The sequence below is a fragment of the Mustela erminea genome, chromosome 13, assembly GCF_009829155.1.
Source record: "Mustela erminea isolate mMusErm1 chromosome 13, mMusErm1.Pri, whole genome shotgun sequence".
Lineage (NCBI taxonomy): Eukaryota > Metazoa > Chordata > Mammalia > Carnivora > Mustelidae > Mustela > Mustela erminea.
The window spans coordinates 71,462,119-71,489,911 of record NC_045626.1 but is presented as its reverse complement, the minus strand read 5'-3'; the positions used below and the strand labels follow the sequence as shown (position 1 = coordinate 71,489,911).

Genomic DNA, 27,793 nt, shown 5'->3' with positions numbered 1-27,793 from the left:
GAAGTCTAACCTCATTACTCATTTTTTGTGTGAGTTTCAGGCAAAAAAGTGTTTAAGTACAAGAGATGTGTATGGCCACATGGGAAGCTTGTACTGGTAAGATATGTTTCAAGTATTTTACAGGTATGAATGATAATAAATATTAGTAACACTGCTGAACCCTGCACTTGCGTTTATTTGGGTGGGTATGTTCTAAAGCTAGTATCTCCAGCTTTTCTTTCAAACCTGTTCATGCACAAATGCAGACTACAGAATCCAGTCATATATTACTTGCAGGAGAGGGAGGGTAGGGAAGAGCATGCGCAGATGAATTAAGTGTTGTGTCTGCACTTGAGGAATCAAATTGTCCATAGGAGGAGGCAGATACGTGAAACAAAGGCCTATGTAATGTGATAAGTGCTTTAATACAGGAGCTAAGGAAACTCTAAGAGAAAATCATCGTATCTGATTCTGGCTTTTGAACACCAGGCAAGAAAAAGAGCCTAGAGTCCTAGTTCTAATTTTTAATTCCAAATCCCTGCCGAGGTAAAAATGCACAGCTTGTATCTGTAACTCTTCTAACTCCTCCTAGAATCACAAGATAAATCCAATACAAGAGGGGCTGGTGTCTATAGATCACAGCTGGGAATAGCTCCGAGTTCTGTTTGGTTTACAGGTCCTGTGGGGGGTCGTGGAATGTTAGCAGTTTACACATGGCTCATGGGGGAGAGGCTATACAAGAGCCTTCAGGAGCTCAGCTCTAACAGCCCGGGCAGGGCCATTAGAAAAGTCCATGAAAATAAATGTCTGGAAGGAAGATATTTGTTGTTCCAAGGAATATAAGAAGTCAACCATCAGGTCATTTACCCTTCTCACCATACATTAATTCCAGCTTTGATAATAGCAGAGAAACAATTTAAAATGGTTTAATTTATTTGTATAGAACTTAAAATATCAATCAATAGCTTGAAATTTTAAGGGAATTTTTTTTTCCTGATTTGGTATAAGGCTTAAATATTTATTCCAGACTTACATACCTATGGGCCACAGTTGTTCTCAGTAGTGCTAAGAAAGTACCCAGCAGAGACCTGGGAGCCATGGATAACTTTTTCAAGTGTGGACCTATAGCCATGTAAGTCAAGTATAAATTTTCTTACATCAGACAATCCAATGTTGGGGAATGCCAGCCCACAAGTCCTTTTTAAAGGAAACTCCTTCTTCATCCCAGGCCCTGTTGAGAGCCACAGCTGGCCATGTTGAGTACCACAGTATTTCAACCACCCATCCCAGCTGGTTGAACGGCATTGGGATCTGACTGAAAGACAGCCAGTCAGCTGGATGACCAACGACCTGGTTTGGGGTCTGGAATGGGGGAAAAAAAAAAAAAAAAGAGTTCTAACCTAGAGCAAAACCAAAGCTGAAAAGGACACCTAAAAAGAGAGGCCTCGTGAGGCAGCTTTGGGGGCTGGGACATTCATGGCAAGGCCAGAAGATGAGGGAATGGCTCTCAGAGAGCAGCAGAGACCTCAAAAGAGAAACCCTGATGGGCTCATGGGGTAAAGCCAGTGAAAGCTGGTGGTCCTTAATGGAGTTTCTAGTCCAGCGTACATGTATCCTCACACTAAACTCCCATTTTCTTCATGTGCTTTTCACAGATTTCTGTTTTTTGAAACTAAAAATACACAAGTACAATCTTCATTTTATAAGTGAAGAAACTGAGACTTGGTGTAATTAAATAAAGTTGAGTAGCGGGGCGCCTGGGTGGCTCAGTGGGTTAAGCCTCTGCCTTCGGCTCAGGTCATGATCTCAGGGTCCTGGGATCGAGCCCCGCATTGGGCTCTCTGCTCAGCAGGGAGCCTGCTTTCCCCTCCCTCTCTACCTGCCTCTCTGCCTACTTGTGATCTCTCTGTCAAATAAATAAATAAAATCTTAAAAAAAAAAAAAGAAAAAAAATAATAATAAATAAATTAAAAAAATAAAGTTGAGTAGCAGGGCTAAGACTGATTCTTGTATGTGGCTCAGGACAGAAAAGTAGAGTGAACACATAAAATAATTTGACTAATGTATCTTGCAGAGTTAGGACTACATTGTTTTTTCTTTCCTTTATTTAGAGTTCTTTTGATGATATTATATTGTTTATATAGTATTTTCAAGTTTACATATAAATTTTATTTATATTTCCTATATCATATTATGAATATTAATAATATAATATTATTTAAGCATTAAAATTCTGGATTTTTCTTCCAGTGATAATTTTGCAGAAAATCAACTACATTGGTAGAAAGAATAATCTAAAGTGCTCCCAAGCAATTTATATTTGAGTGTTGGATATTTTTTCATACTTCATTGCTTTTAAATAGCACCACATATATCACATAATTATGCTCATAGTTTAATTATTTTAATTTTCCTTCATTATAAGAACATGTCTTTATACCTCAAAGATATGCATACATTTTTGTTAATGTACACAGTCTTCTAGAATACTGCCAAGTTATTGAACATGTGAGTAATTGTCTATTATATAACTAGTAAAATAGTGAAAAATAAAATGATGATTAAAAAAAAAAAAAAACAACCCAGGAGTTGATTCCCTTGTTGCACATATATATTCCAAATACCCTTCAGACATTAAAAATTCACCAGCAATACATTACACCATTCAAAGTCATGTGTCGTATTTGTTACAAGAGCACAAGGGGCCATAACTAATGTGCATTCTACAGCCTAATACATCACTGGCTAAATGACAATGGAGGAATTTATAAAATTGTTAGGGAAAGGGGAATTCATCAGGACCCGAAACTCCACTTTCTATTATACTAGCCTCATCTTCTAACTTAAAGACCTTACAGAATAAAAGAGAGGCTGAGATCCCCTGAAGTATTTATCCATACCTAGTGAAACAAAGGGGTAAATAAAATCTTTGAACACTAAAAGGAACACTGCTAGGAAGACACTATATTTTACTTCTAAGTTAGAACTACAATGCTGAATTGTTCCAGTGGGGTTGAGAACTTACACATAATAAGCTCTTAAAATATGCTCACTGACAGGCAATCAGCCAATGATAAGCTCCAACTTAAGTTGTGATCTTTAACATTATATTCAAGGAAAGGGCTAATATGTATTACGAGTGCTTCTGCTCTGAGTCATTTTTGATATACAGTATGATGAGGTTTGAGGCAAACAATATTAGAAAAGGAAAGACTGAGGTGGTTAATCTAGTCCACTCATATGGCAGATGGGAGATCAAACCCCAACAGGTGAAACAACTTTTCTGTAGGCACAAAAGGTGTCATGTCAAAGCCACCACCAGTTCCCGGAATCACTTTCTCTTAGTCCAGACTTTACTGTTCCTCCAGTTATTCTAATGCTATCTTATTGGTATATATATTTTTATTTTTTCCATCCTAAAATAGGCAAGACCAAGAGACCGGGAGGTGACATTTGCTATCTGGATCTACTCCTTTACTTAGCTCCATATAGGAAAGCAGCTTCTCCCCCACAGTAACTCCATGATAATCAGTGGCAAAGTTAGTGGTCTCTAAATCTCAGAGTTGTCCTTCCCATTAATGATTCCTTATATTTAAGATGAAACACTGATTTAAGTGAGGCTCTAACTAAAGTAAGGTAAGAGTGGGTTTATTTATTTAAACATGGGCTTTTAAGCTATAAAGGAAGACTAGCCCCATCGGATATGAAGAGACACCAAAAGTCTCTAGGATGAAACAATGTAGTCATGGTACCTGAACAGACAAAGTGAACAATGGAACACAATATGAAGTCAGAATGGATGAGAGTACATCAAGAAATTCAGAATATGATTACAGTAGCTTCTCAAGGCACCGAGGCAGAAATGGATTTTTAATAAATGTTGATGGGGAAAACTGAATCGTTTTTGGAAAAAAGAGAAAACCAGATCCATACCTCAGACCATACACAAGAATTAACTCAAAATGAATCACAGATAAAAATACAAAAGCCAAAACCTCTGATTGTTTCATTGTTAACTTGAACTACATTTCCTGGAATCCCCTTCCTCGCATGGCTTCAGGTTAGAGTAGACCACAAAATTACTGCTCTCAAAGAGGCTTCACGGTCAGGGGTCAGGTACGGGGGCAAACAGGTGGAGAGTTACCTCGTATATTCCAGTGTGTCTTCCTCCATTGTTCCGCTAACCACAGCTGGCCAACAGCAGTAGTGACACAATGGCAGGGGCTTCCCCACAGACCCCTCTATGAACTTCCCCTTCACAATCCCACTTCAGCAGCTGAACATGCTCAGCCTTTGAGATTCCTTTGTAACCTCCAGCTTGTCCACTGTGCCAGTGCTTGAGGAGGAAAGATTAGTGACTTTTCCGCTGATCCGCCAAACCCCCCTATGTGGACTTTCATTTCCTTAGCTATACCCCCATTTGTGTAAGATCTAATTTCTATATTAAATCCTTTATCCCCTAACACTCACAGTGGATTTGCCTGCATGACCGATATAACCATTGGTCTTAGAAGTGGAGTTCTAAGGTAACAGAATGAAAGCAAATCTAGAGTTGGTTCTCTTTTCTGACTACACTTAGAGGTATTAGTGATCCTGTCACCAGGGTTAAATGGGATACTGCCAAATGTCCCCTTTGTGCTTGGGGGGAGGGGGGTGGAGGAGTGCCTCCAGTTGAGAACAATGAAATGCTCCAGGCCAATAACTAGTCTCAAGGATTGGCAGCTTCAGGGGTGACCTATGAGGGGGAAACAAACACCAGCAGATTATGAGATTTTGTAGCTCATACCAACGGAAACCCAAGGACTGTATTTGAGGACTGTATTTGATGCTACAGTGAAAGGAATATAATGCAGAACAAATTTATTCGTAGAAGTTCACTGAGCTCAAGTAACCGGAAGTGGCTCTAACAATTTGAATGATTGACAAAAACCTGGAACTTCCATCTCTCCTTTGTTCCCTTTCCCCGCTCTTTTACCCTGCCTTCTTCTGGATCAACTGAGCAGTTTTTAGGATTTCATTTTTCTCTTCTATTGGCTTATTAGCTCCCCATCCTTCTTGTCCTAACCCCCGTACCTCTCTCTCTCTCTCTTTCTCTCAGCGGCTGCTCTTACAGCCCTCTTCAACTGGGATTCTATGACAGAATTAAGCCCCTAATGCTCTAAGGTATCCACTATGTGTAATGATTTAACTCTTCTATGCATTGTAGAGTGGTACTAATTACATTCCACCTTTAGGAGAATTGAGACAACAGTCACTCAGATCATTTTCTGTGTTCTGTAGTTGATATGCGGAACTCCAGTTGAGAAAGGCTGCTAGGGTTTCCAGTATGCATCTTTAACTTTTTTACCGCCCACCTTTAAATAACAGTACACTGCTTCATGTATAATGGAAGGGCTTTACACCAGCTCCATGTCCTCTGAGCTATTATAATAATACATTTTACTTCAACATGTTATAAGCCCCGTAACACATTACTATTATTTCTGCTTTACACAGTAAATTATCTTTAAACAAATGGAAAATATGAGGGGGAAATGGCATTTACATGCATCCATATATGTACCCACATACTTGCATTTTAAGTTCTTTCCTTTGTGTAGAGCTGAGGTTCTCTTTGGAATCATTTTCCTCTCACCTCAAAGATTCTTTTAACGGTTATCTAGGGCACGTCTGCTGACAACACTATTTTTCAGCTTTTGTTTATCTGAAAATGTCTTTATTTCATCTTCACTTCTGAAGTATATTATGGCTCCTTAAAGAAGTCTAGGGTGACTGTTTTTTTCTTTTAATACTTCAGAGACGTCATTCCATTGTTGTTGGGATTTTTTTTTTTTTTTTTTTTGGCTTGTATTGCTTCTGAGGAGAAGTTAGAAATCATTTCATCTTCGTTCCCCAGTATGTAATGTCTTTTTTCTCTGTGCTTTTCAGACATTCTCTTTATCATGTGTTTTCAACAGTTTGGGTGCAGTGTGCCTCGGTGTGGGTTTACTTCATGTTCATCCTGTATGGACAGGGTTCACTGAGCTCCATGGTTGTATAATTTTCATACTATTAGGAAATTCCTAGGTCATTATTTCTTCAATACTTGTATGCTCTATTCCAGGAATTCAATTACACATGTGGCAAAACACTTAAAATATCCAGAGGACCACTGAGGCTCTATGCATTTTGCTAGGCCATTTTTCCTTTTCTTCAGTTTGGATGGATTCTCTTGTTCCACATTTAGGTTCTTTGATCTTTTCTTTAGCTGTGTCTACTCTGTTATTAAGCCCATCCAGTAATTTTTCATTTTTCATATCATATTCTCCCAATCTAGAAGTTTCATTTGGTTCTTTTGGATAGCTTCCATTTCTCCCTTCATTATATCAAATGATCTCTTTTAAAGCCTTGAACATGTTTATTATTTTTTATTTTTAAAGTATAGTTGGCCTACTACATTAGTCTCAGGTGTATAACATAGTGATTTGACAGTTATATACAGTATGAGATGCTCATCATGATAAGTGTAAGCACCCTTTGCCACTATACAAAGTTATTACAATATTATGGACTATATTCCCTATGCCGTACTTTCATCCCATGACTTGCATATTTTATAACTGGAGGTTTATACCTCTTAAATCCCCTTCACCTATTCTTCCCACTTCCTCCATCCTATTCCCCTCTATCAACCATCAATTTGAAATCCTTGAACATACTTATAATACCTGTTGTAAAGTACTTGCCTGTTAATTCCATCATGGGTATCACTTATTCACGGATTCGTTTATTTCAAGACTTCTTTGGAAGTCTGTTAGAGTACATGCAGCAGTGCCTTTACCAAGGATGTTTAGTCCTACTTCTGGTCTTTTTAGGCTCTTTACTAAATGCTGTGGCTGTTCAACAAGGCCTTTCCAGTCTGGCCCTGTGGTAGTTCCAGCAGTTTATCGACACAGATCCCAGGTAGTGGTTTTTGTCCCAGGAGTTATTTTGTCTGACGTCATGGAAACTGATCTTATGCAAATATAGCTTAGGACACATCCAAAGACCCAGAAGATCCATATAGCCTCTATTTCTGGAAGTTGTTCTCTTTTCAACTTTTCCTGTTGCTGCTCCACAAATTCTAGATATTTCAGACTCCTCAGACTATGATCTATTTTTCTTCCATTCAGTGAGACCACTGGGCGCCATCTGGGTTCCACTCCCTGCACCATGACTGGTTAAGTGGCTCTAGGTAGAACCTAATACATACTATACATACTATACATACTATTTCCTCTTTCTCAGGGATCACAGTCCTGAACTGTTTGTTTAATGTCTGAAAATGGTTTTTTTCATGGGTATTAGCCAGAGTTATAGATTTTTTTACAGTGGAAGGACTAATTCAATCCTAGTTATTCCATTACGACCAAAGGAGAATTTTTATCCTTTTTCTTTCCTTCTTGCCTCCCAATTTCCTATCTAACACAGTGCTGTTCAATAGAACCTTCTACAATGAAAGAAATATTCTATAATCTCTTCTGTTCAACATGGTAGCCAACAGCCACATGTGGCTATTGAGAAGTTAAAATGTGGCTAGTGACTTCTGGTTTCAGAGTAAAAATGCAGAAAACTGGAAAGAGCATCACTCCATCTTAAAGCAAGAAAAAACTGGACAAAGTACAAATCAGTGTCTTGAACTGATCGGACGATGGAGGTCACAGGGCAGAGAACTAACCTAAAATCTAGATACAAGTAACTTCAGAAACAGGACTGAGTATTTGCTACCTGAGACATATGCTGTCGAACACCATAAAGCCAATAAGAAAACTAAACTAAAAAATGTCAACAAATTGCTAAAGGCTTAATATGGTCTAGCATAATAACATAAAGCTCCTGGAAAATTTCGGCAGAAAGAGGGGTTTCTCCTCCAGCCACTCTACCAGGTTCTCACAGGGAAGAAAAAGAAAAAAGGAATGGGACCCTAAAAAAAGGAATGGAGATGGCAGGCATAGTCTTATGATGCCGAGGACCTAAAGCCTCCAAGGGTCCCCTTGCCTGAGACCCTCTCCTGAAGGGAATGCCTTGAAGAAACTAATCTTCCTAAGACCTATCCCCATCCCAGGCCCTCACCACATCTCACTGGTTATACACCACAGTTTCTCATCTTTGGTACTATCAATATTTGGAGATAAATAATATTGTGGGGGGCTGTCCTATGTATTGTAGGATGTTTATTTTTAGCAACATCCCTGAACTCTATTTATTACATGACAGAAATAAATGAAGCTAATTGTATTTCAGATGAATTATATAATTATACTAAAAAATGGGAACTAACCCAAGGAACTTGTGAATCAAGCTCTTGAACTTTTGATTATGTACCCTCACATAAAGACAAAAACAGATATAAACAAACACTGAATCCAGTTAGGGAGTTTGTTTATCATGATGTGAATTAGCACTTCTGAAACAAATTTTGTATATGGAAGGACTGAGAACATACATTGAGGATAACAGAAGTCGAGTTTCTCACTCCTGAATAAAAGGGTTATAAATATGGAAAGAGGAAAGACTAGAATGAACACTCTTATGATTTAGACTGGAATTGGAGGTATTTGCAAGGAGTCATGATTTTTAATACATGATTTTTAATACAGTTAAATGTAGAAATAGCTATAGACATATATGTATGTATTATGTATATATTTATATACAAATGTATGTGCATGTATAACATATATTTCTGATGTGAGCTACACAAAGATATATAGAGACATAGAGATAATATGTATACAACTAGTTTTCCCCATCTTAGTTTACAGAGAGGAATATTGTTAACTCATTAGGAATGAGCACACCTGTAGTTGAGATCTTGATGTCTAAAAACCATTCCCTTCTAAAAGGAACAAGGGTTAGTTGGGGAAATGGCTGATTCTGACACCTGGGCAGGAAAAGCAGATTTTGAGCCTGAAATGTCTCATTGTACCAGAAAGTAAAGAAATGCTCAAAGAATAATGGATAATGTCAAAAGGCTACAGGAATCAGGTTAAAAGGGCTCCCAAGTCTGGGACAACTTGAGCATCAAATCAAATTAAATAAAAATAGAAACAGGTTTTTTAACCCATTTAATGAAATACAAAATAAAATGAGAATCCATGAAACCATGCTGATATAAATGAATAAAGGTTAGAAAAGGGAAAGCTCTTCTTTCTGATAAAATGCCAACAAAGAAAAATAAAAGGGATAAACAGGAAATATATGTAATCTAGTCTCAAAATGTATCCCCACAAATTACTTAGAAATTACAAAGAAAAAAGTAACTGCACAGTACAGAAACCTGGCAGACCCCCACTGAAAGAAGTGATAAAAATTCACCTGCCTAGGAAGGAGGCCTCCAAAACCATGTGGCCCCTGAGGGTGCATTGAGAAAAGTCAGCATCACTTCTGTGGGATTCCTGTCCCCCAAATGTATAATTGGAATCTAATCATGAGGACACATCAGACAAACGCAAATTCTAAATTTGGGGGTTTCATCAAACCCAAAGAGGAGAATTCCACCGAAGAAATAGCCCACACTCTTCAAAAGTGTGAAGGTCATGAAAGACAAAGTAAGACTGAGAAACTATTCAGAGTGAAGGAGGATTAAGGAGACATGAAAAGTAAATGCAATGTATAATCCTGGATTGGATCCTAGACCAGGAAACAACCAGGTAGGAAGTTACTGGGACAACTGACAACATTTGAGTAAGAGCTGTGGATTTAATAATAGTATTGAATTGACATAAATTCCTGACTTTGATAATTGTGCTATGGTTAGGAAGGAAGGAAGGATGGAAGGAAGCAAGGAGGGAGGGAGGGTGGGTCCTTATTTGCAGTAAATACAAATTGAAGAGTTTAAGGATCAAAGGCAAGTTTTCATAATTTGCTCTCAAAATATTCAAGATGGCGTACCCGGGTGGCTCAGTCTGTTAAGCATCTGAGTCTTGGTTTTGGCTCAGGTCATGATCTCATGGGTCCTGAGATAGAGTCCCATTTCTCTTGAAGATTCTCTCCCTCTGCCTCTCCACTGACTCATACAAGTGTACACCCTCTCTCTCCAAAATAAGGAAATAAATCTTTTTTTTAAAGATTCAAGATAAAAAAAAATATGGAGAGAGAGAAAACACAATAAAGAAAGTCAGTATAATGATTGAACCGGGGTACAAGGCACACAAGAGTTCCTTGTACTACTTTCTCTTTTTTAAGAGTTTTTAAAATTTTTCCAGAATAATTAACATGCAATGTTATTTTAGTTTCAGGTGAACAATATAGTGATTCAACAGTTCTATTCCTTCCTCAGTGCTCATCATGATAAGTGTACTCTTTGTACTACTCTTACAAGTTTTTTGTGAGTTTGATATTATATAAAAACAGAAAGCTAAAAAAAATGTGCTTCCTCTCCTCTCATGTTTCAGACACAGGACTTAAAGCAGTTGGGTTATAACAATGTAACAAAGTGATGGTGAAACCAGAGAAAGGTAACTAAAACAATCAAAGGAGTGGGATGTAGCACATGGTTATATACTAAAAAGACCAGGCTCTTTTGTAAGTAAAAAAAAATAAAATAAAAAAATTTTTAAAAAGCAAAAATATGAATGAAGCATTTATAATCATAAACAGGATGGCTGAAAACAGATTCATTAAACAGAACACTATAAATACCAAAAGCTTAAAAGTGGCACTTTGAAGAAAGGAAGCATAAATAAAATGGCAAAAAAGAAACTATTTTTAGGGATTTTTCCTACAAACACACAGATTATCCCCTGCTATCTGTTCCCTCCATTGAACACACTGTCCAGTGCCAAGCACACCAACCACTTGGGACTGCCGTCTACTCTCCAGTATTCCCTGGCACCTTGAACTTCTCCTAATGGAACAGTTCATTTACCAAGAGTCTGCTATGACTGCTCCCAAACCAGTGTGTCACATTTATTTGTTACAGGAATTATAGAAGGTAAATCAATTAACTATGAGCACAAAAACAAAGCTCTTATTTTCCCCCCAAAAAACACTGAATTCTTTTTTTTTTTTTAAGATTTTATTTTTAAGTTATCTCTACACCCAACACAGAGCTCGAACTCACAACCCTGAGATCGAGAGTCGCATGTTCCACCGACTCGGCCAGCCAGGCACCCCAACAATGAATTTTTTTAGAAAGACAATGAATTTGTGGTGAATCCAATGTAGGTGCAATAACTATCAATTTCTTTAAATCATAAAAATCTAAAGAGCTTCTGCACCCAGGTTTCTTTGTAAATGCTGCACTCAATTCTTTCATGTCTTTGAAGAAACTGAACTTGTAAATGGATACAGTTTATATAAGAACAAGTCTGCTGAAATCTAAGGCCCAGATTAAAAGAAAAGACCTTGGTTCTACACGTTAAAGTTGTTGGGCGTTTTTCATGTTTGTTTTAGTTGAAATAACATGCCTGGATATGTACATATCCTTGCTATGATTTCTATTCTAAATGATTTTTCCCATTAACCAATCAGTTACTGCTGTTGCCTAGTTTTGGTTAAGTTTCAACTTTAATACCTAAGACTAATAACCTGTAAAGGCAGAAGTAATAGTAACAGATTCCATTTAGAGGGCATGCTAAAACTGAACAGACAGAAAATTGGGCAACCATGCTCTAAGACAACTTCTCGAGCTGTGGTTCATAGGCTGTCCCTGATCTACAAACTGTTTATAACTGGTCTGCAATGAGATAAGCACAGAAATTGAGAGTAAGTATAGAAACATTTTTATCAAATTGATATATCTATTTAATCTAATTTAAAAATTGTGGCTTGTATATCTATCTTTTAAAAAATTTATTTTGGGGTGCCTAGATGGCTCAGTCTGTTAAGCATCTGCCTTTGGCTCAGGTCATGATTCCAGGGTCTGGGAATCAAGCCCCACATTCGGTTTCCTGCTCAGAGGGCTGCTTTCCTTCTCCCTCTGTCCCTCCCAACTCATGTTGCATGCTCTCTCTCTCTAATAAAAATCTTTTTTTAAAAATGTATTTCATTTTTGCTTTTTTTTTTTTTGTATTTTACAAATATGTCAATTTGTGGTGAATTGTTTTGTGTTTTTTATTTTTCAGTCATCTCTACACCCAAGGTGGGCTTGAACCCAAATCCTGAGATCAAGAATCTCACACTCCACTGGCTGAGTCAGCCAGGACCCCTGTGATGGGTTGTTAATTTAAGACTGATCCTGGGCGCCTGGGTGGCTCAGTAGGTTAAGCCTCTGCCTTTGGCTCAGGTCATGATCTCAGGGTCTTGGGATGGAGTCCCGCATCGGGCTCTCTGCTTGGCAGGAAGCTTGCTCCCTCCTCTCTCTCTCTCTGCCTGCCTCTCTGCCTACTTGTGATCTCTCTCTGCCAAATAAATAAATACAATCTTAAAAAAAAAAAAAAAAAAGACTGATCCTTAGCCACAGAATTTGAAAAGCCCTGCCCTAATGCAGGGCAAGCTTTGATGCTCCTATCATGACTACAGACTATAAATAACTATAGAGCTAGGCAAAGTAAGGTCTGAGCTGGCAGGGAAATTCTTGGAGTTTAGGCTTGAATTACAGGAAATAGGGAACAGATATCCTCTGTCCGCCCACCTCACTACTTTAGTGACCTCACAAGCTAGCTGGAGAAGACTGGAGGCCAGGCAAAGTGAGAGTATCCTCTGGTACAGACAAGATAAGCAAGCTAAGATAAAGGTGAAGAGTAGGGGGCCTAAGGGAGGTTCAGACAAGGACAAAGGAATAAATGTAGAATAACTTTTCCTCAAAATTCCCTGAACTGAGACAGTTTATCAAATCAGTCAACAAATACTGAGTTCCCATAATACTACAGGCACTGGATATATATAATGCGCAACATAAAGAGAAATCTTTGCCTCGTGGAGCTTATAACTAAAGGTGAGAAAAAGACAATAAGGAAACTGAACTAATACACATATTTATTTTTCATAATCTAGGACATCATTGATTATTAGAGATATCCCAATTTCAGAGATGTCAAAGTGTGAAACATATATATATTTGCCAAGAAGCAATAAACATGGCAGGAAGTTAGATGGTGCTAAGTTCTGAGGAGAAAATAAAGCAGGGAGGGAAGACAGGCAGGAGAAAAGCCAGGAGGGGTAAGAGAGTGAGCTAAGTGGATAGCTGGGAGAAAAACAAAGGGAAAATATAAAGGCTAGATGGAGACCAGCCACTGCTTTACCGTGCAGAACGCTTTCAAGAGGATGATGTGCATCCACTCCGAGAAATCTCTTCCTCCCACATTTACAGGTAACCTTTGCTTCCTTTCAACTATAGGAGAAAGATTTTACTAAGAAATAATCTATCTCAGTGTTTTAAATCAAAAGGCAGGCAAAGAATTATTTATCTAGAGAGAAAAAAGACACATTAACACACCACTACACCTAAGTCAGGAAACAGACAGATCCTGCTACTGAATGATTTAACTGATTGCAAGACTGTCCTCTTGCTAGCAGGGTATCAAGAAGGCAAATAAAAATCTGAAAAAGCTTTAGAAGAAAAACCTAAAGCTCTACAGTTTCCCCCCAAGTACTGGCTGCCTGCTCTGAATTCTCAGCACCCCTGCTTCCAGGGGCTCTTGATACATTATTCAATGTTTTTAATTCACGACAAATTACATCTAAATTTCCTCCCTCATGTTCATTTATGGGACATTTTTATCTTGTCATCTTTTTTCATGTACCATGCAAGCAAGAAGAGAACATCCAGCACAACATACCCTTCAGAAACAAGCTAATGGCACAATTTGGTGTCAATTTCACAGCTCAGTGAAGTGAAAGTGATCTAGCTGGCCATCCACATACACCTAGGAGGAGGTCTACTGAGAGTGCCCAGCCTTGATGTTACTGTGTCATGCCTACAAGCAAGATAAGTTCAAGCAGAGACATTATGTATTAAGAGAGAGAGAACAGTTATCATTCAGATGCCCTTACAGCTTGTTAGAACAGAATGTAGAGAGAGAGAAAGCAGGCCAGACCTTCATTTTTATACCGTGGAAAGTTGTTTTTCAGAAGTCATGCTTACATTCACAAATGGCTGGGAACAGTAGCTTCCCTTTGGGGTTTTGATAACATTTAGAGGCAGAAATTTCCTTTAGCAGATACATGAAAACTGTGTAACAGTTTTAACGGTTCTCCATGCGTCATGATCGGGGAAAAAAAAAATCACAGACTTCCAACTATTTTTAATATAAAACCAAAATGCAGCAGGAAGATTACATACCTTCTATTATTAACAATTACAGTAATACCAATACTATCATTTATTAATGCACAGTAATGATACCATTTCATCCTTAGGCCACTTCCGTAAAGGGATACATATTAGTGATTTCCCTATTTTATAGATAAGGAAGTAAATCTAAGGTGATATAGTTAATAAATGATATAGTCAAAATTTAAACCCTGTTTTTAGTGGAAGGATTAGACTAGCTAGTCTCCAAGGCTCTTTCCTGATTTTTAACATTTTGTGATTCTTCAAGGAGCTAATCTTGTCTCTTTGCATATAATACCTTATATTGCTACTTACTTGTCTCATGTGTCAGTATTTTATACCCCACATAGACCCTAGCAGAGTTGTATGTGGTAATGATCGCAGTGACCTAGTATTTGCCAACTTTATATGTATGTTAACTCACTAAATCCTCACACCAACCTAAGACATAGGAACTATCCCCATTTTCAAACAAGAAAATTAAGGCTCAAAAGTGATGAACTGCAGGCCAGTCATAATCTAGTAAATGGTGAGCTCCACTCTTATCCCAGATCCCAGGCTTCAAAGCTCCTCTTTCTCCCGTTGTGCTATGTGGCCTCCTAGAGGAATGGTAAGGAGAGGGAAGACCAAGGATAGCAAACGAGTAAAAACAGTAAGACAGAAAAAAAGGCAGGGATAGAGTAAATCCAAACAACCATGTGTCCATCCCAGCACCTGGTTGGGAAAATGCCTTTCTTGAAAGTAAACAGCATGCAAACACACACTGAAACCATGAGAAACTACCAGAGCCCTCGCTGAGGACAAGATCTGTCCGACTCTGAACAGCTATGCCAAATAAAACAGAAAAATGATTAAGATCAAGATATGAGATGCTCTTTCTAAGATACTACTTTCCTGCTAACTGTAAACAATAGACGATACGGCTGCTGGGTGCCTCAGGGGCCCACAAGAGACAACACTCAATAAAGAGTGTCTCCAGTGACAACACTCACGAAGGAAAACAGACTGTACACTTTGGGTATCTGCACTCTTCAATCAAGGAAAATTGAAGGAGTCACACTGCCGGCCAGTTCTTCAGTATGAACTTTCTCATGATGTGGGTGTGCGAGGCACTGGGATAAGGGATATAATGAGAATCACATGTGATTGTGCCTGAGTGAAGCCCAGAGTTGCTTACAAGGCAGCCCAATTGAGTTCAAGAATCACTAGCGGCTGCCTCGGTGCTGCTCCAGACACTGGGCTGGGCACCTAAAGGTGGCTGAGGAAAGGAATGCAAGCCAGCCTTCTAGCGGCTCGCACCAGGAGACGGGGGCAGAAACACTGTTTCAATACAGAGAGAGAAGAGCTCCCTATAACAGATGACATCTCCCCATTTTCTGAGCAAAAGGGGGAAGAGGATGCTAAACCCAGGTTGGGAGAAGAGAAATAGGGAAGGCTTGCTGGGGGAAATGATACCTGACCTAAGTCTTATAAAATGTGAATACCTTTTCAAGGAGGAGAAAGGCCTTGTCAACAAAAGGCACAAGAAGCAGAGGTCAAGGGAAGGCTAAAAATGGTCTGATACTTGTGGATAGCTAACAGCAATTTAGTCTTCTAGAGGTAACAAAGGGGATGAGGCTACAGAGAAGGCAGAACCTGGTCTTGAATGATTTTGACTATCATGAGTCACTGAAAGGTTGAAGCAAGGTAGACACATGGTCAGATTTGCATTTTAAAAACATTTCCCTGCTACAAGCACCTAATAAAATGTTTCTTCTGTGCAAATGAGCTTGGATATTCTCAAAAAATAATATCCTTGTATAATAAACATTCTAAAAGAACTAAGTCACACTGTTTGCTGCCTACTTGTAACAGGGCCTGAGCACCAGTCAGTATCAGTAAGTGGCCTATGATAAATGACCCATTCAACTCTGTAGTAAGGCTGGGGACAGAGAGGGGTCTGAAGTGTCCCTAATGGAAACAGCATGTGTTCTTGTATTTGTATTCACTGAACACACCACATGTGGTGCCCACACATGGCTGAAAACTCCAGGAAACCTTAGAGCCCCCATCTATCTCCCTGACAGTTCTCACTGTAGCCAGCTTAGAAACCAGGGGCCAGGCTGGGGGTTGAATTTACTTTAATCTCTACTCCTTTCTTAGGGTCTCATTCGCCTTGGAAAAAATGAGACTTAATTCCAGAGGTGCTCTTTAATTAAGGAGGACATTAGAATTTGAAACAGAACACAATTCTCAACACTGCCAACTACAAAAATATTGTGAAAATAGCCAATATATACCCTACACCATATACACCACTCAAATAAATAGGTAGGGATTTTTTTGTTTTTGTTTTTGTTTTTTCAGCTCAATAACTAGTAAAGAGGAAAGACTTGGAATAAGATCCCTCTTTCTGGCTGCTGCTTTGTCCTTCATAATATACACCCAAGGAAGCCACACTAGACTGCGCCCTCCATTGATGTTTACTTAGGGAAAAAGAAAGGATTCTGCCCAAAGTACCTCATAAACCTATATGGCTTCTAATCCAAGAGGTCAAGAATAAAGGTCCACACTCTCATTTCACATCAAGGTTCTCTTGCAGGTTGTTTCCTAATTCATTTCGCAAAGGATTGATAATTCACTAGTCTAGCTTCTCCACTTTTCCACATAGAGGGAACAAAATGAAAACCTAAAGCACTATGGGGTATTTAACACAGGGAGGATATACAGAACTATACAAACGGTTTTTCCTTTTATATTGTCTATACCATGTGGGTAAATACGTCCTTCCAAACATAAATACTGCACAAGTTAATTAATAATAGGTAGGACTCGCAGAATAACACGAATTCCTTAATGCCCCCAATTCTCCCATTTGCACTGTATGATATAATTCTTTGTATAGTCTAATAATCTATTCCCAGAAGAAAAACACAATATGACAAACTAAGTACCACAACTGGGAAGTGAGAGTAACATGAAGATTTGAAAGCACAGTTCCTGAAATGAGACAAACCCAGGTTTCACATCCCAGCTCCACCACTCGGGAGCTCTAACCCTGAGTCTGCTCATTTCCAAAATGAGGACAAGAACAGTATCTGCCCCACTGGGTAGCTGTGAGGATTAAATAAGTGAATGCACAGAAAGTTTTTGCTTCAGTATCTGGCACACAGAAAATGTTCGATATCTATAAGCTCTAATTATCTTTCTTGTCACTACTTCTCAAAGGGTAGCAAGGCGATTCACCATCCCTGCAGATCTTAGGAGTAGGTAGAACAGAATCTCCCACAGGTAATTAAAAAAAAAATACAATCTTCAAAATTAATTTTGAATTATACAAGTAGTACATGAAGACATTCTCCTTTGCCAGAGATAATTTAAGTGCATTCCTCCTTAGAGTCAGAGGGCTGAATGAGATAATGTCTTGTAATCTCTCGTAGCTCGAAAAACTGATGAATTTCCCAAGGACAAGGGCAAAAGGGCAGCACCTCCACCAGGACCCGTAATGCAAGTGGGATTCAGCCAAGCTTCACTTCCCCCTGCAGCAGGGTTGTGTGCCCTCTATGGCCGCCTTGAGCTCTCCCTGAGACGGGCAGCCCCTTAATGGTAAACACATTGTCCAGCAAAATGAGAGGATGGATGTGTTTCCAGCTCAGGAAACTTAATAAAAATTCTTTATCTATTTTATTGAAAACTCAGTTCTGAGACATTACCTCAGAGGTCAGGCCTGAAGACCAGCTGCTCACTCACTATTTCATGTAGAGACCAATTCACTGTTCCTCAGAGCAGCATCTTTGAGATTTCATTCCTCTTGTTGTGATTAAAATGAGGACTCTCAGCCACTTAAATATAACATTTCAATTAACATTCAACTAAGAAGTTAATTCTACACATAAGAGAGGTGTCTAATGTAAGTAACTGGCAAATCATGGTCCTGGAAGACAGTCGTGAGATTCATAAACCATTTTCAATATTTCAAAGGCCTCTAGGAAACTGTAAAGTGTGCAATCTAACTAAAATGTCACATTTCTTTGGTGTGCCTTGAATTCCATCAGCACAGTACCGTCATGATGATATTCATACTGATCATTTCAGTGTGATGTTTTTCTTTTTAATGTCTTAGAGGACTTACAGAGAAAAGATGTTTTATTTATTCATTTATTATATTTCAAAATTCAAAACTCCACTTCACTCTTAAGATTTTAAGCTCAGTTTTCTGATTATTCTCTTTCTACTCTCACATTTAAATAGAGATTGTTTTAAATTCACTTACATGCTTTAAATTACATTTATAAATTTAATATATTCAGTTCTCTTTTGAAGTTCTCTAGTTATCTGACAGAGAAAGAATGTAGGTAATCCTTTTCTTCTTAAAGATTTTATTTACCTACTTATTTGAGAGAGAGAGTGTGAGCAGGGGGAAGGGATGTGGAGAGGAAAGGGGTATAATTTCACAGATTCTGTGCTGAGCAGAGTCTGACTCACGGCTCAATCTCACAACCCTGAGATCATGACTTAAACTAAAATCAAGAATCAGACGGTCAACTGACCGAGCCACCCAGGCACCCCATAGATAATTCATATAAGTAAATGTTTAAATATGATCATTCTTTGGCTCTCTAATATTCCAATATTGTTTATAAACTTAGGCATTCTAATTCAAAATCACAAGTCTAATCAATTACTCAGAGACATATATTAAGAATCCCAAGGCTGACCCATTAATCTAATAAGCCAAATTCTTTTAAATTTTCAAAGTATATATTCCCTAACACAAGAATATCAGTATTTGAATTTGAATCACATCTATATTTCCATACATAATTCTAAAAAGATGCTTACTCACTAAGGAAATGATTATGCCCTCCCAAACAGTATTAAGGCTTATCTTGGGAAGCAATGTTGGGGGTTAAGTTAGCTGCTTGAGGCTGTCTGGTGATTGAGAGACTGGCTGGGATGCCCGCCTACAAAGGGAGAAGTCAGGAGCTTACTCCCACCCCCTGATGGCAGAGTGGGCCCCTCTTTGTGGCTGGCATGTAACAGGCTACAGAAGCTAGAGAAGGAGGCAAGCCACTAGCCTAGGGCCTGAGTTTTCTAATTTTCAAATCTTCATCTTCGTGGCTATGCCCTCGACAGGAAATTGGAATCTGAGTATCACAAGGCAATATCTGACTCAGTGGTCAGAGCTTTCAAGAAACATGGCCATGATAGGTTTTGATTAGCATTAATTTATAAATGGGAGACTGAACTCTTTATGATTTAGTACTGAGTTTGTGGGGTGCCTGGGTGGCTCAGTCAGTTAAGCATCTGCCTTCAGCTTAGGTCATGATCTCAGGGTTCTGGGATCAAGCCCTGCATCAGGCTTCCTGTTCAGTGGGAGTAGCTTCTCCCTCTCTCTTTGCCCCTCCCCAGCCTCCCTCTCTCAAATAAATAAATAAAATTTAAAAAAAAAAAAAAAGAAGAAGAAGAAGTCCAACTTTTAAAATATAAGAGACTGGAAAGATGCACAAATGGGAACCACAAAAGGCCCTTTAGTAAGGGGAACTTTGGAAGCTATTGGTTTAGACAAAGAGTTGACCAAATCCCACCCTCCACCTATTTTTGAAATGAAGCTTAATTGGAACACAGTCACACCCATTAGTTTGTCTATGGCTGATTTTGTGTTACTATGCAGAATTGCATAGTTGCTACTGGCCCAAAAAAACCTAGTCTTTTACTGAAAAAGTTGGCCAGCGCCAACTTTAGAGGAATAGCCACAGAACTGGAAATGAGAACTGGACTCCATACCTGACTCTGACACTGCTGGGAGAAACAAAAATATAATATGTATGAGTTATCAACTAAAAGGTAAAGTGATTCACAAATACACGGTGGATATGATTATTAATTAATGGAATCATTTTAATCAATTTATTTAACCTATTTTGAGCTGTGTTTCACAGTCTAATGCAGGGAACCAATGATATGAAAACATGAGAAAGTGTATACTTTGAAACATTAAAAGGGCTACGAGATAGGTTACTTCTACTCCATATCCATTAAAAAATATCCTGAATCAGAAAGCCTCTCCACCTTTCTCCCTCTCCCTGCCTCAGTATTTCATACTTCATATGATTAAAAGCAAAACAAACACATAACAAGGCCATGAGCATTTATCCTACACTCCCAAGACAACTGGTTATTAGCCACGTCAGCTAGCTGTAAGACATTCTCCACTCAGTTACTAACTTTTTTAGGAGAGAAAATTAAACTGTATTTATACGCAGTGAGGACACAACTCAGAAATAGCCACAAAATTATTCAGTATCATAATTTGTGCATATGAATAACATGCTACGACTCTCTGGTCAGAAAAGCCCTGGGCCAATATGGAGTGATTCCACTGCTATCTTCTGCTCCAACTCGATTGATAAGGCAACTTCAACAGATTTTCAACAACTCCTGTCCCACTATCCAAGAGTAGCAACAGCCATTGGTTATCATCAATGACAAATCCGTAACCAAAATAAAGAATAAAAGTCCAGTATAGCACCGTGAGAAATAAGATTGTGAAGTCTCCGATCACCCTTTTTAAACCGCAGCACCAGCTTTTGCAGGCCTGAGTTGAGGATGGCTACAAGATCAAGAAAGGAGGGGAAGAGGTGGACGATGGTAGGTATTTCTACAAAACCGAAGCCAGATAGTTAAGCTGTAACTGCCACGATTAAACCCATAAATGCAAATGGTGTCTCATCTTCCTAGAAGCATTTATCTAAATGAAACAGCTGAAACCAGAGAGAAGCTGTTCATTTGCAATAAGTTGGATGCTGGGATCTTTTTTTCCCTCATTTCAGACTGCCAGGTTCATCTCCATTTAGCCCTGCTGGAGTCTTTGAAAGATGAGGACATTAGGGGAAAGATTCAGGTTTGTGTTCAAAGGCCACAAAAGACCTGGCACCATTCTCTGGCAGAAGCGGACTACGGGGACAGATGTGATGGCCGTTAACTCGCCCAGCAAGCCCCAATCAATGTTCTGCCCCCTGCCCATCCCCCAACAGGAGTTATCAGTTACATAGTTGTTTCAGAAACATAACAAATTCATCACCAACAGTAGCAAGCCAAAGAACAGCATAATGTAGGTATAAAGATACCCAAATATACACCCTTCCTGTTAAATGCCAAGACAGGATTTAGGTACTCTAGTCCCTGCTCATTCCATAAACATAGTTCGTCTTGCTATCGTTTTCTGAAAAAGTCACATAATTTTAAAGACACCCAAAAAAAGTTTACATGTCTACATAAAAATTGTAAAAAAACAAAGTAAAAAAAAAAAAAACAATAAAATTCAGAGAATTGAAACAAAATATTAAATTAAAAGAAAATTAAATATTCCTGAGAAGGGAGTGTATATTTCTACTTCTGGGAAATTTTCTAAATATAACTAAAGAAAAAACCACCATATAAAATATCTATATAATCAAATGACTTTTTATAGGAACACATTTCAGTAATGTAATGGAAACAACTGTTTTGACTTCCAAACTACTTAAAGTAAATGATGTTTTGCATGTTTCAAACTTAAGGGAAATAGTCATAGTATGGCATTTTCTGGAACTTATTTTTTTTTTCACATTAACATTTTAGTTTATTAATCCTCTCGTGAAAAATTTTGGCTCACTTTTTGCCAGCACCAACATTGGCTTTTGTAGTCCCCCTGACTTTCTTCACTCTGTTCTTGCATTCTTTTCGCTGTTTTCTTGAGGTCTTTTTCTTCTCATACAGACCATGTCTTGCAAGTCTATGTTTGGGTTCATTTTTCTTTGCATAATCCAAGGAATCATAAATCATGCCAAAGCCAGTTGCCTTGCCACCACCAAAATGGGTTCTGAATCCAAATACAAATATGACATCTGGTGTGGTCTTGTACATTTTGGCTAGTTTTTCCCGAATTTCTGTATTAGGTACTGTTGCCTTTCCAGGATGAAGGACATCAATAACCATTTGTTTGTGCTGAATTAGTCGGTTGGTCATGAACTTCCTGGTCCAGATAGTTACTGTGTCGTTCATGATGGTGGCTGAGCTCTGGAACTTATTTTAATAACAGATTGAATCTTCAGGTCAGATTTTATTCACATTCCAAACACCAAACCTGCAAGTTACCTAAATCACCACTAGGTAACAATACAATGTCTCTGCAAAGCAATGGCTTCTTGCTCCCTAGCGTCATCTCATACATTACATATTGATTTGTTCACTATATCCTGTGTGTGAATGGAAGCTCCATGGGGCAAGGACGTCACTGTCTTTGTCACTACTGTGACCTCAGCACTCAGCACACAATACCTGGCACATAGTAGGTAACCTGTATATATTTGTTGTGTGAGTACATGAATGAACAATGAGGACCTTAACTCCATATGGTGGTAGGGATAGAGGGGCGAGATCTAAGAGCTAAAACAGTAGTTCCTGGTATCTGGCTAGATGAGGCATTGAGGGAGAAAGAGAGGAAGAATCTATGGTAAGAGGTAAGGCTTCCTGTTTGAATGACCAGGAAAACAGTGGCATCATTAAGTGGAATCAGAAATTTATGGAGAGAAGTGAGTTTTGAGGGGAAAGTAATGAGCCCTGGTTTTAAAAAGCTTAGTTTGTGTACGTCTGGTAGGCCAGTGGGTATATGAGGAAAGGAAAGGTAAGTCTAAAAATACATTTTTGGTAATAGTTATAATGATGAAAATATATGGGATCATACAAAGGGAGAATGTAGAGAAAAACACAGTGAACAATAAAGTTGAAGAACATCAACATTTGATGAGTGAGTATATCTGGGAAAGCCCAAAAATGAACTGAAAGAATTCAAAGTGCTAAAAGAATCAGGACAGAAAAGCCAAGCAAGGAAGGAGACTATCTCAAACAGAGTGCTCATTCAGGAATACTGAATGCGCAAAAAATGTCTGGTACGCTAAGAGGCTGAAAAGTATCTCTGGGATTTGATAAAATGGCAATCAATCAAGAACCACTGAAAAAAAGGGGTTCGTATATTAAGGAAAGAAAAGACATGCTATAAAGAGTGGCTGAGCCTGGATGTGGACTTCCTCCCACTAAAACACATAGAAATCTCAGATATAACCACATGTTAAAATCTCCCAGGTGCTAAAAACAGAGGAAATTCAAAACCAAAATATTAAATATGGGAGCCAATAGAGTGGTGGTCCAGGGGCCCCCACATGAGGAAGATTACCTGAATGGGGAGAAGGAAACCTGGCCATAGGTTCACAGAAGGCAGAGAACCAGAAATGATACCTTTGTATAAAACAAGGATGCTGGAACAGTTCTCTAACCCTCACCCCAGCCAACTCCATGAAGAGGGGACTAGATAACCTGTCCCAGAAAGACTTAAGAAACCTTGTTATCTGTCTTGTTGTATACAAATATCATACCCAGTTAAAGATTAAAATCCTGGACTATGTGATACACAGCTCTTTTTTTTTTTTTTAAGATTTTATTTATTTATTTGACAGGCAGAGATCATAAGTAGGCAGAGAGGCAGGCTGAGAGAGAGAGAGGAGGAAGCAGGCTCCCTGCTGATGCAGGGCTCAATCCCAGGACCCTGGGATCATGATCTGAGCCGAAGGCAGAGGCTTAACCCACTGAGCCACCCAGGCGCCCCTGATACACAGCTCGAGTCTAAATTTAAACTTACCAAATTTGGGGGCACCTGGGTAGCTCAGTGGGTTAAGCCTCTGCCTTCCACTCAGGTCATGATCCCAGGGTCCTGGGATTGAGCCCCGCATTAGGCTCTCTGCTCAGGGGGGAGCCTGCTTCCTCCTCTCTCTCTGCCTGCCTCTCTGCCTACTTGTGATCTCTGTCAAATAAAAACAAAAAACAAAAAACCTACCAAACTTTATGGAATCTCAAACCAAGAAACCCACATTAAGAATAAGTTCTAGGGGCACCTGGTGGCTGTCAGTTGTGTGTCTGCCCTCTGCTCGGGTCATGATCCCAGGGTTCTGGGATCGAACCCCAAGTCAGGCTCCCTCCTCAGAGTGAAGCCTGCTTTTCCCTTTCCCTCTGCAACTCCCCTTGCCTGTGTCTGCTCTCTTACTCTGTCAAATAAATAAATAGAATCTTTAAATAAAGAAAGAAAGAAAAGAAAAGAACAAGTTCTAGACCAGGGAAACTTCTTAGTTTCTTCAGCAGAAGCCAGTGCAAAGCCAATCTGCAGAAAGTCTTCCACAGTCACTCCTAATATAGATGATTGCACCATTTGAAAAAGGCACAGACCACACAAGAAAGACGTTCTCCATGAAGACATCACAAGACACAAAGAATTAAGAACCTGGACCCCTGATATGTGACATAATTTAACTGTGGTTGTCATTAGTGCTAATACCAAATATCTCCAGCCCTATGCCTTATAGACATGAAATATCACACCTCTTAGCCCACTTGTAGGTGAGTAACGTGTTAGTTCCAGTATAAGGCCCTCTTTTCACTCTCACATGGTAACCAGTGTTGCTCAAGATGGTGGCTGATCTTTCAGTGTGGGTCTCTGAGTGACTACAATGAACAGAGAGTCTCTGATGACCTGCAAAGAACATACAGCATTTAAAAAAATGCATCTTTGTAGTACTAAACCACTAAGATCTGGGGCTAACTGGTTATGATTGTAGGATAACCTAGCCTGTCCTGTCTAAAGTGAGTTTGGTTTAGAAAAGTTTATAAAATAAATATTTCAACATGATTAAAGAGGTTTTTTGTTTGTTTGTTTGTTTTTAAGAATGACTACAGAGTCAGAAAGTGTCAGTATTAGCTGTAGATTATGTTTTTGAGAAATATGGCCCACATTGGCGGTAAAGAAATAGCATAGTAGCTTAAAAGGGACACAAGGTCAAGGGAATTTTATTCTAAAATAGAAGAGACTGAGGAGCCTGGGTGGCTCAGTGGGTTAAGCCTCTGCCTTCAGCTCAGGTTATGATCCCGGGGTCCTAGGATCGAGCCCCACATCTGGCTCTCTGCTCAGCAGGGAGCCTGCTTCCCCCTCTCTCTCTGCCTGCCTCTCTGCCTACTTGTGCACTCTGTCAAATAAATAAATAAAATCTTTAATAAAATAAAATAAAATAAAACAGAAGAGACTTGTAGATATTTGTAAGGATGATGGTGAGGAGAAAGAGGTTAACTAAGTGTTAAAGACAGAAAAGAAAAACTACATTATCACTTACTTAATTTACTAAGCTATTTAAGCAAATGCTATAGAAATTCTTAGCTGATTCTTACCACCATTGTCCTCATAGAAAACTTAACTCTTCTCTTTCTACGAATTAAAAGCCACTGAATAAAAGGTCTCCAAAATGTTCCCCAAAGAATAAAATACTTGCCCTCCATACTTTGAGTTCTCCTATCTTCCACCTTCATTAGGAGAAGCCAAATATAATGTTATAAACATATTCAAGTTGGAATTATTTGGTTCCTTAAAGTGGTGGACATTACTTAGCAACTCTGTTGTGACTGGTCTCTCAGAGTTTGGGCCCTGCTCCTGGTAATTTGTTCTTGAAACCGTGAACAAAAGGCTGAATGTGCACAGGTCAAACAATGGAATTTCATGTTCTAAGGGAAATTCCTGTTCTACAGTTAGAAGCTCTTAGATGGGATCTTCAAAGATACATTTTCAGCATTTTATATATGTTCTTCAGTCTTATTCTTTTCTCTCACTTACCAGGAGAATTCAAAGAAACAGCCAGATGGAGGAAAATGACATATTATGTGGGGCAGGATCAATAATTCTCCATCTTTACCTCAACTGTATTAGTTTGTGAGACCTACAAATCCTTTTTTGTTAGTATTAGAACTTTGATATTTAAATTTCCCACTCATTTTTATGAAGGGTGAAATGCAAAATATACAAATAATTACACAATTGCACTCGCAACAAAGATGGCAATAAGACATCTGCAAAGTCTAACACTGGTGAATGACCTGAATGCTTTCAAGAGCACGTGAAAAGTGCCTGCCAATTCACAGCACAGCAACCACAACAACAACAACAAAATGACTAACAATTTATAAAGAAGGAAACTCAAAGGCTAACAAGAATATCTGTAGGTGCTCAAATTCATTAGTAATGAAAGACATGCAAATTAAAACAACAATGAGGAAGCATTTTATTCTTATTAGGTCATCAAAAATTAGAATGTTGAAGAGTGCCAGGTCTCCATTGAGATGTGGGACGCAGAAACATATTTGTGGATGTATAGACTAATACATCTACTCCAACAAAGAATCTGGCCGTTTTGGTTCAATCAAGTGTATGTATATCCTATGACCTCACACTTTGACCTCCGATTATATGTTTCAAAGAAATTCTCATACAGGCCCAGAAAGGAACAAATACAAAGGGGATCTTCAAAGAACTGCTGTGGTGGGAGGAAGCTAAAGGCCACCCAGTTTTCCATTACTGGGGAGGAGTCAACTGGTAAAATGTGGTAGATGTGCACATATCACGGACATGCAACAGCTCTTTAGAAGCAATTTATTACTGCTGTAATTGTTGTAATTTCCCTGATTACCCACCTGCCTTTTTTCTGAATTGTGAGCTCTTCAAAGGCAGGGAATGAATCTTGCCCATCTCTGTATCATTATCGTCAGATGGTATTTCTAACCCATAGTAGGTGTTCATTAAGTATTCAATAAATGAATAAAAATGAATTTAATAAAACTTTTCAGATGCAAAAACAAACTGCATACAAAGTCTGAGAATATAATTTTCACTTCTACATAAAACAACACTCTGACAGTAATGGCAATAATGGTGGCAATTTAACATTTTGTTTTTTTCAGTTTGGACTCAGCGTACTAGAGATAACAAAGTAATTGATGTTAGTTCAGAAATGCTTAGGTATGTCACAAAACTAGAAAAAATGGATGTAGCTCTAAAATATAAGACAAATGTTAGAAAAATTTAGTCCAGACTATTGTAGAGATCCTCAGATCAAATCACATTTCTAAGAAAAAAATGCACTTCATGTTCAACGGATGGAGCATCAAATATGAAAAGACAGCTCAATGGGTTTGCATCATGATTTTTTTAAAAAAGAACCAGCCAGCCACCTTTATGTATGATGTCTAGAATCCTCTAAGAGCAGCTATAATGGAAATGTCAGATGAAACTACTTCACTATTTGCCTTTAAAAGTGTTGTGCTGCATTTTAAAGACACTTAGATATTTGGCATTGAAAACTGTGGTGACAGGGTCACATGATTTCTCTCAGAGGAAATTGCGAGAAAAGGGGAAAAGGGCAGAAGGAGACGCTGTCTGGCAGTAGAGGCAGAAAGTCAGTTTTCAGCCCCAAACCCTCAACTCCTGAGGTTTTCCTCTAATCACAACAAATCAACTGTCAATGCATTTATCAGAAAAATGTCTTGCCACAATGCGTGTATTTTCAATTAATGCTCTGTTCTCTTAGATGAATGCTTTGGAGAAAAGACGGGAACAGATGCGGAAGACATAATAATTTATTAGGAATGAGCAGAGCCTGTGCTTTGTTTAGGGCAATCACATGTCCTAAAGGATAATCTCATGGGACAAAAACATACCTCTGAACAATTCTCTTTTTATGAGGCAGG

At 38.7% G+C, this 27,793-nt stretch overlaps 2 protein-coding genes across 9 annotated transcripts in view; both read right to left on the bottom strand.

Annotated features, from left to right (window-relative positions):
• The window catches only part of TTC28 (tetratricopeptide repeat domain 28), a 648,175-nt gene that overhangs the window by 225,924 nt on the left and 394,458 nt on the right, over nt 1-27,793 (bottom strand). The gene's annotated exons all lie outside the window — the stretch shown is intronic.
• On the bottom strand, nt 21,848-22,255 carry LOC116572502 (40S ribosomal protein S24-like). The gene has a single exon (XM_032311659.1). The coding sequence runs from the start codon at nt 22,238-22,240 to the stop codon at nt 21,848-21,850; it is 393 nt and encodes a 130-aa protein (XP_032167550.1). The 5' UTR covers nt 22,241-22,255.

Bases quoted from the DNA above. Each gene is read 5' to 3' on its own strand.
- LOC116572502 (XM_032311659.1), bottom strand. From the start codon at position 22,240: ATGAACGACACAGTAACTATCTGGACCAGGAAGTTCATGACCAACCGA.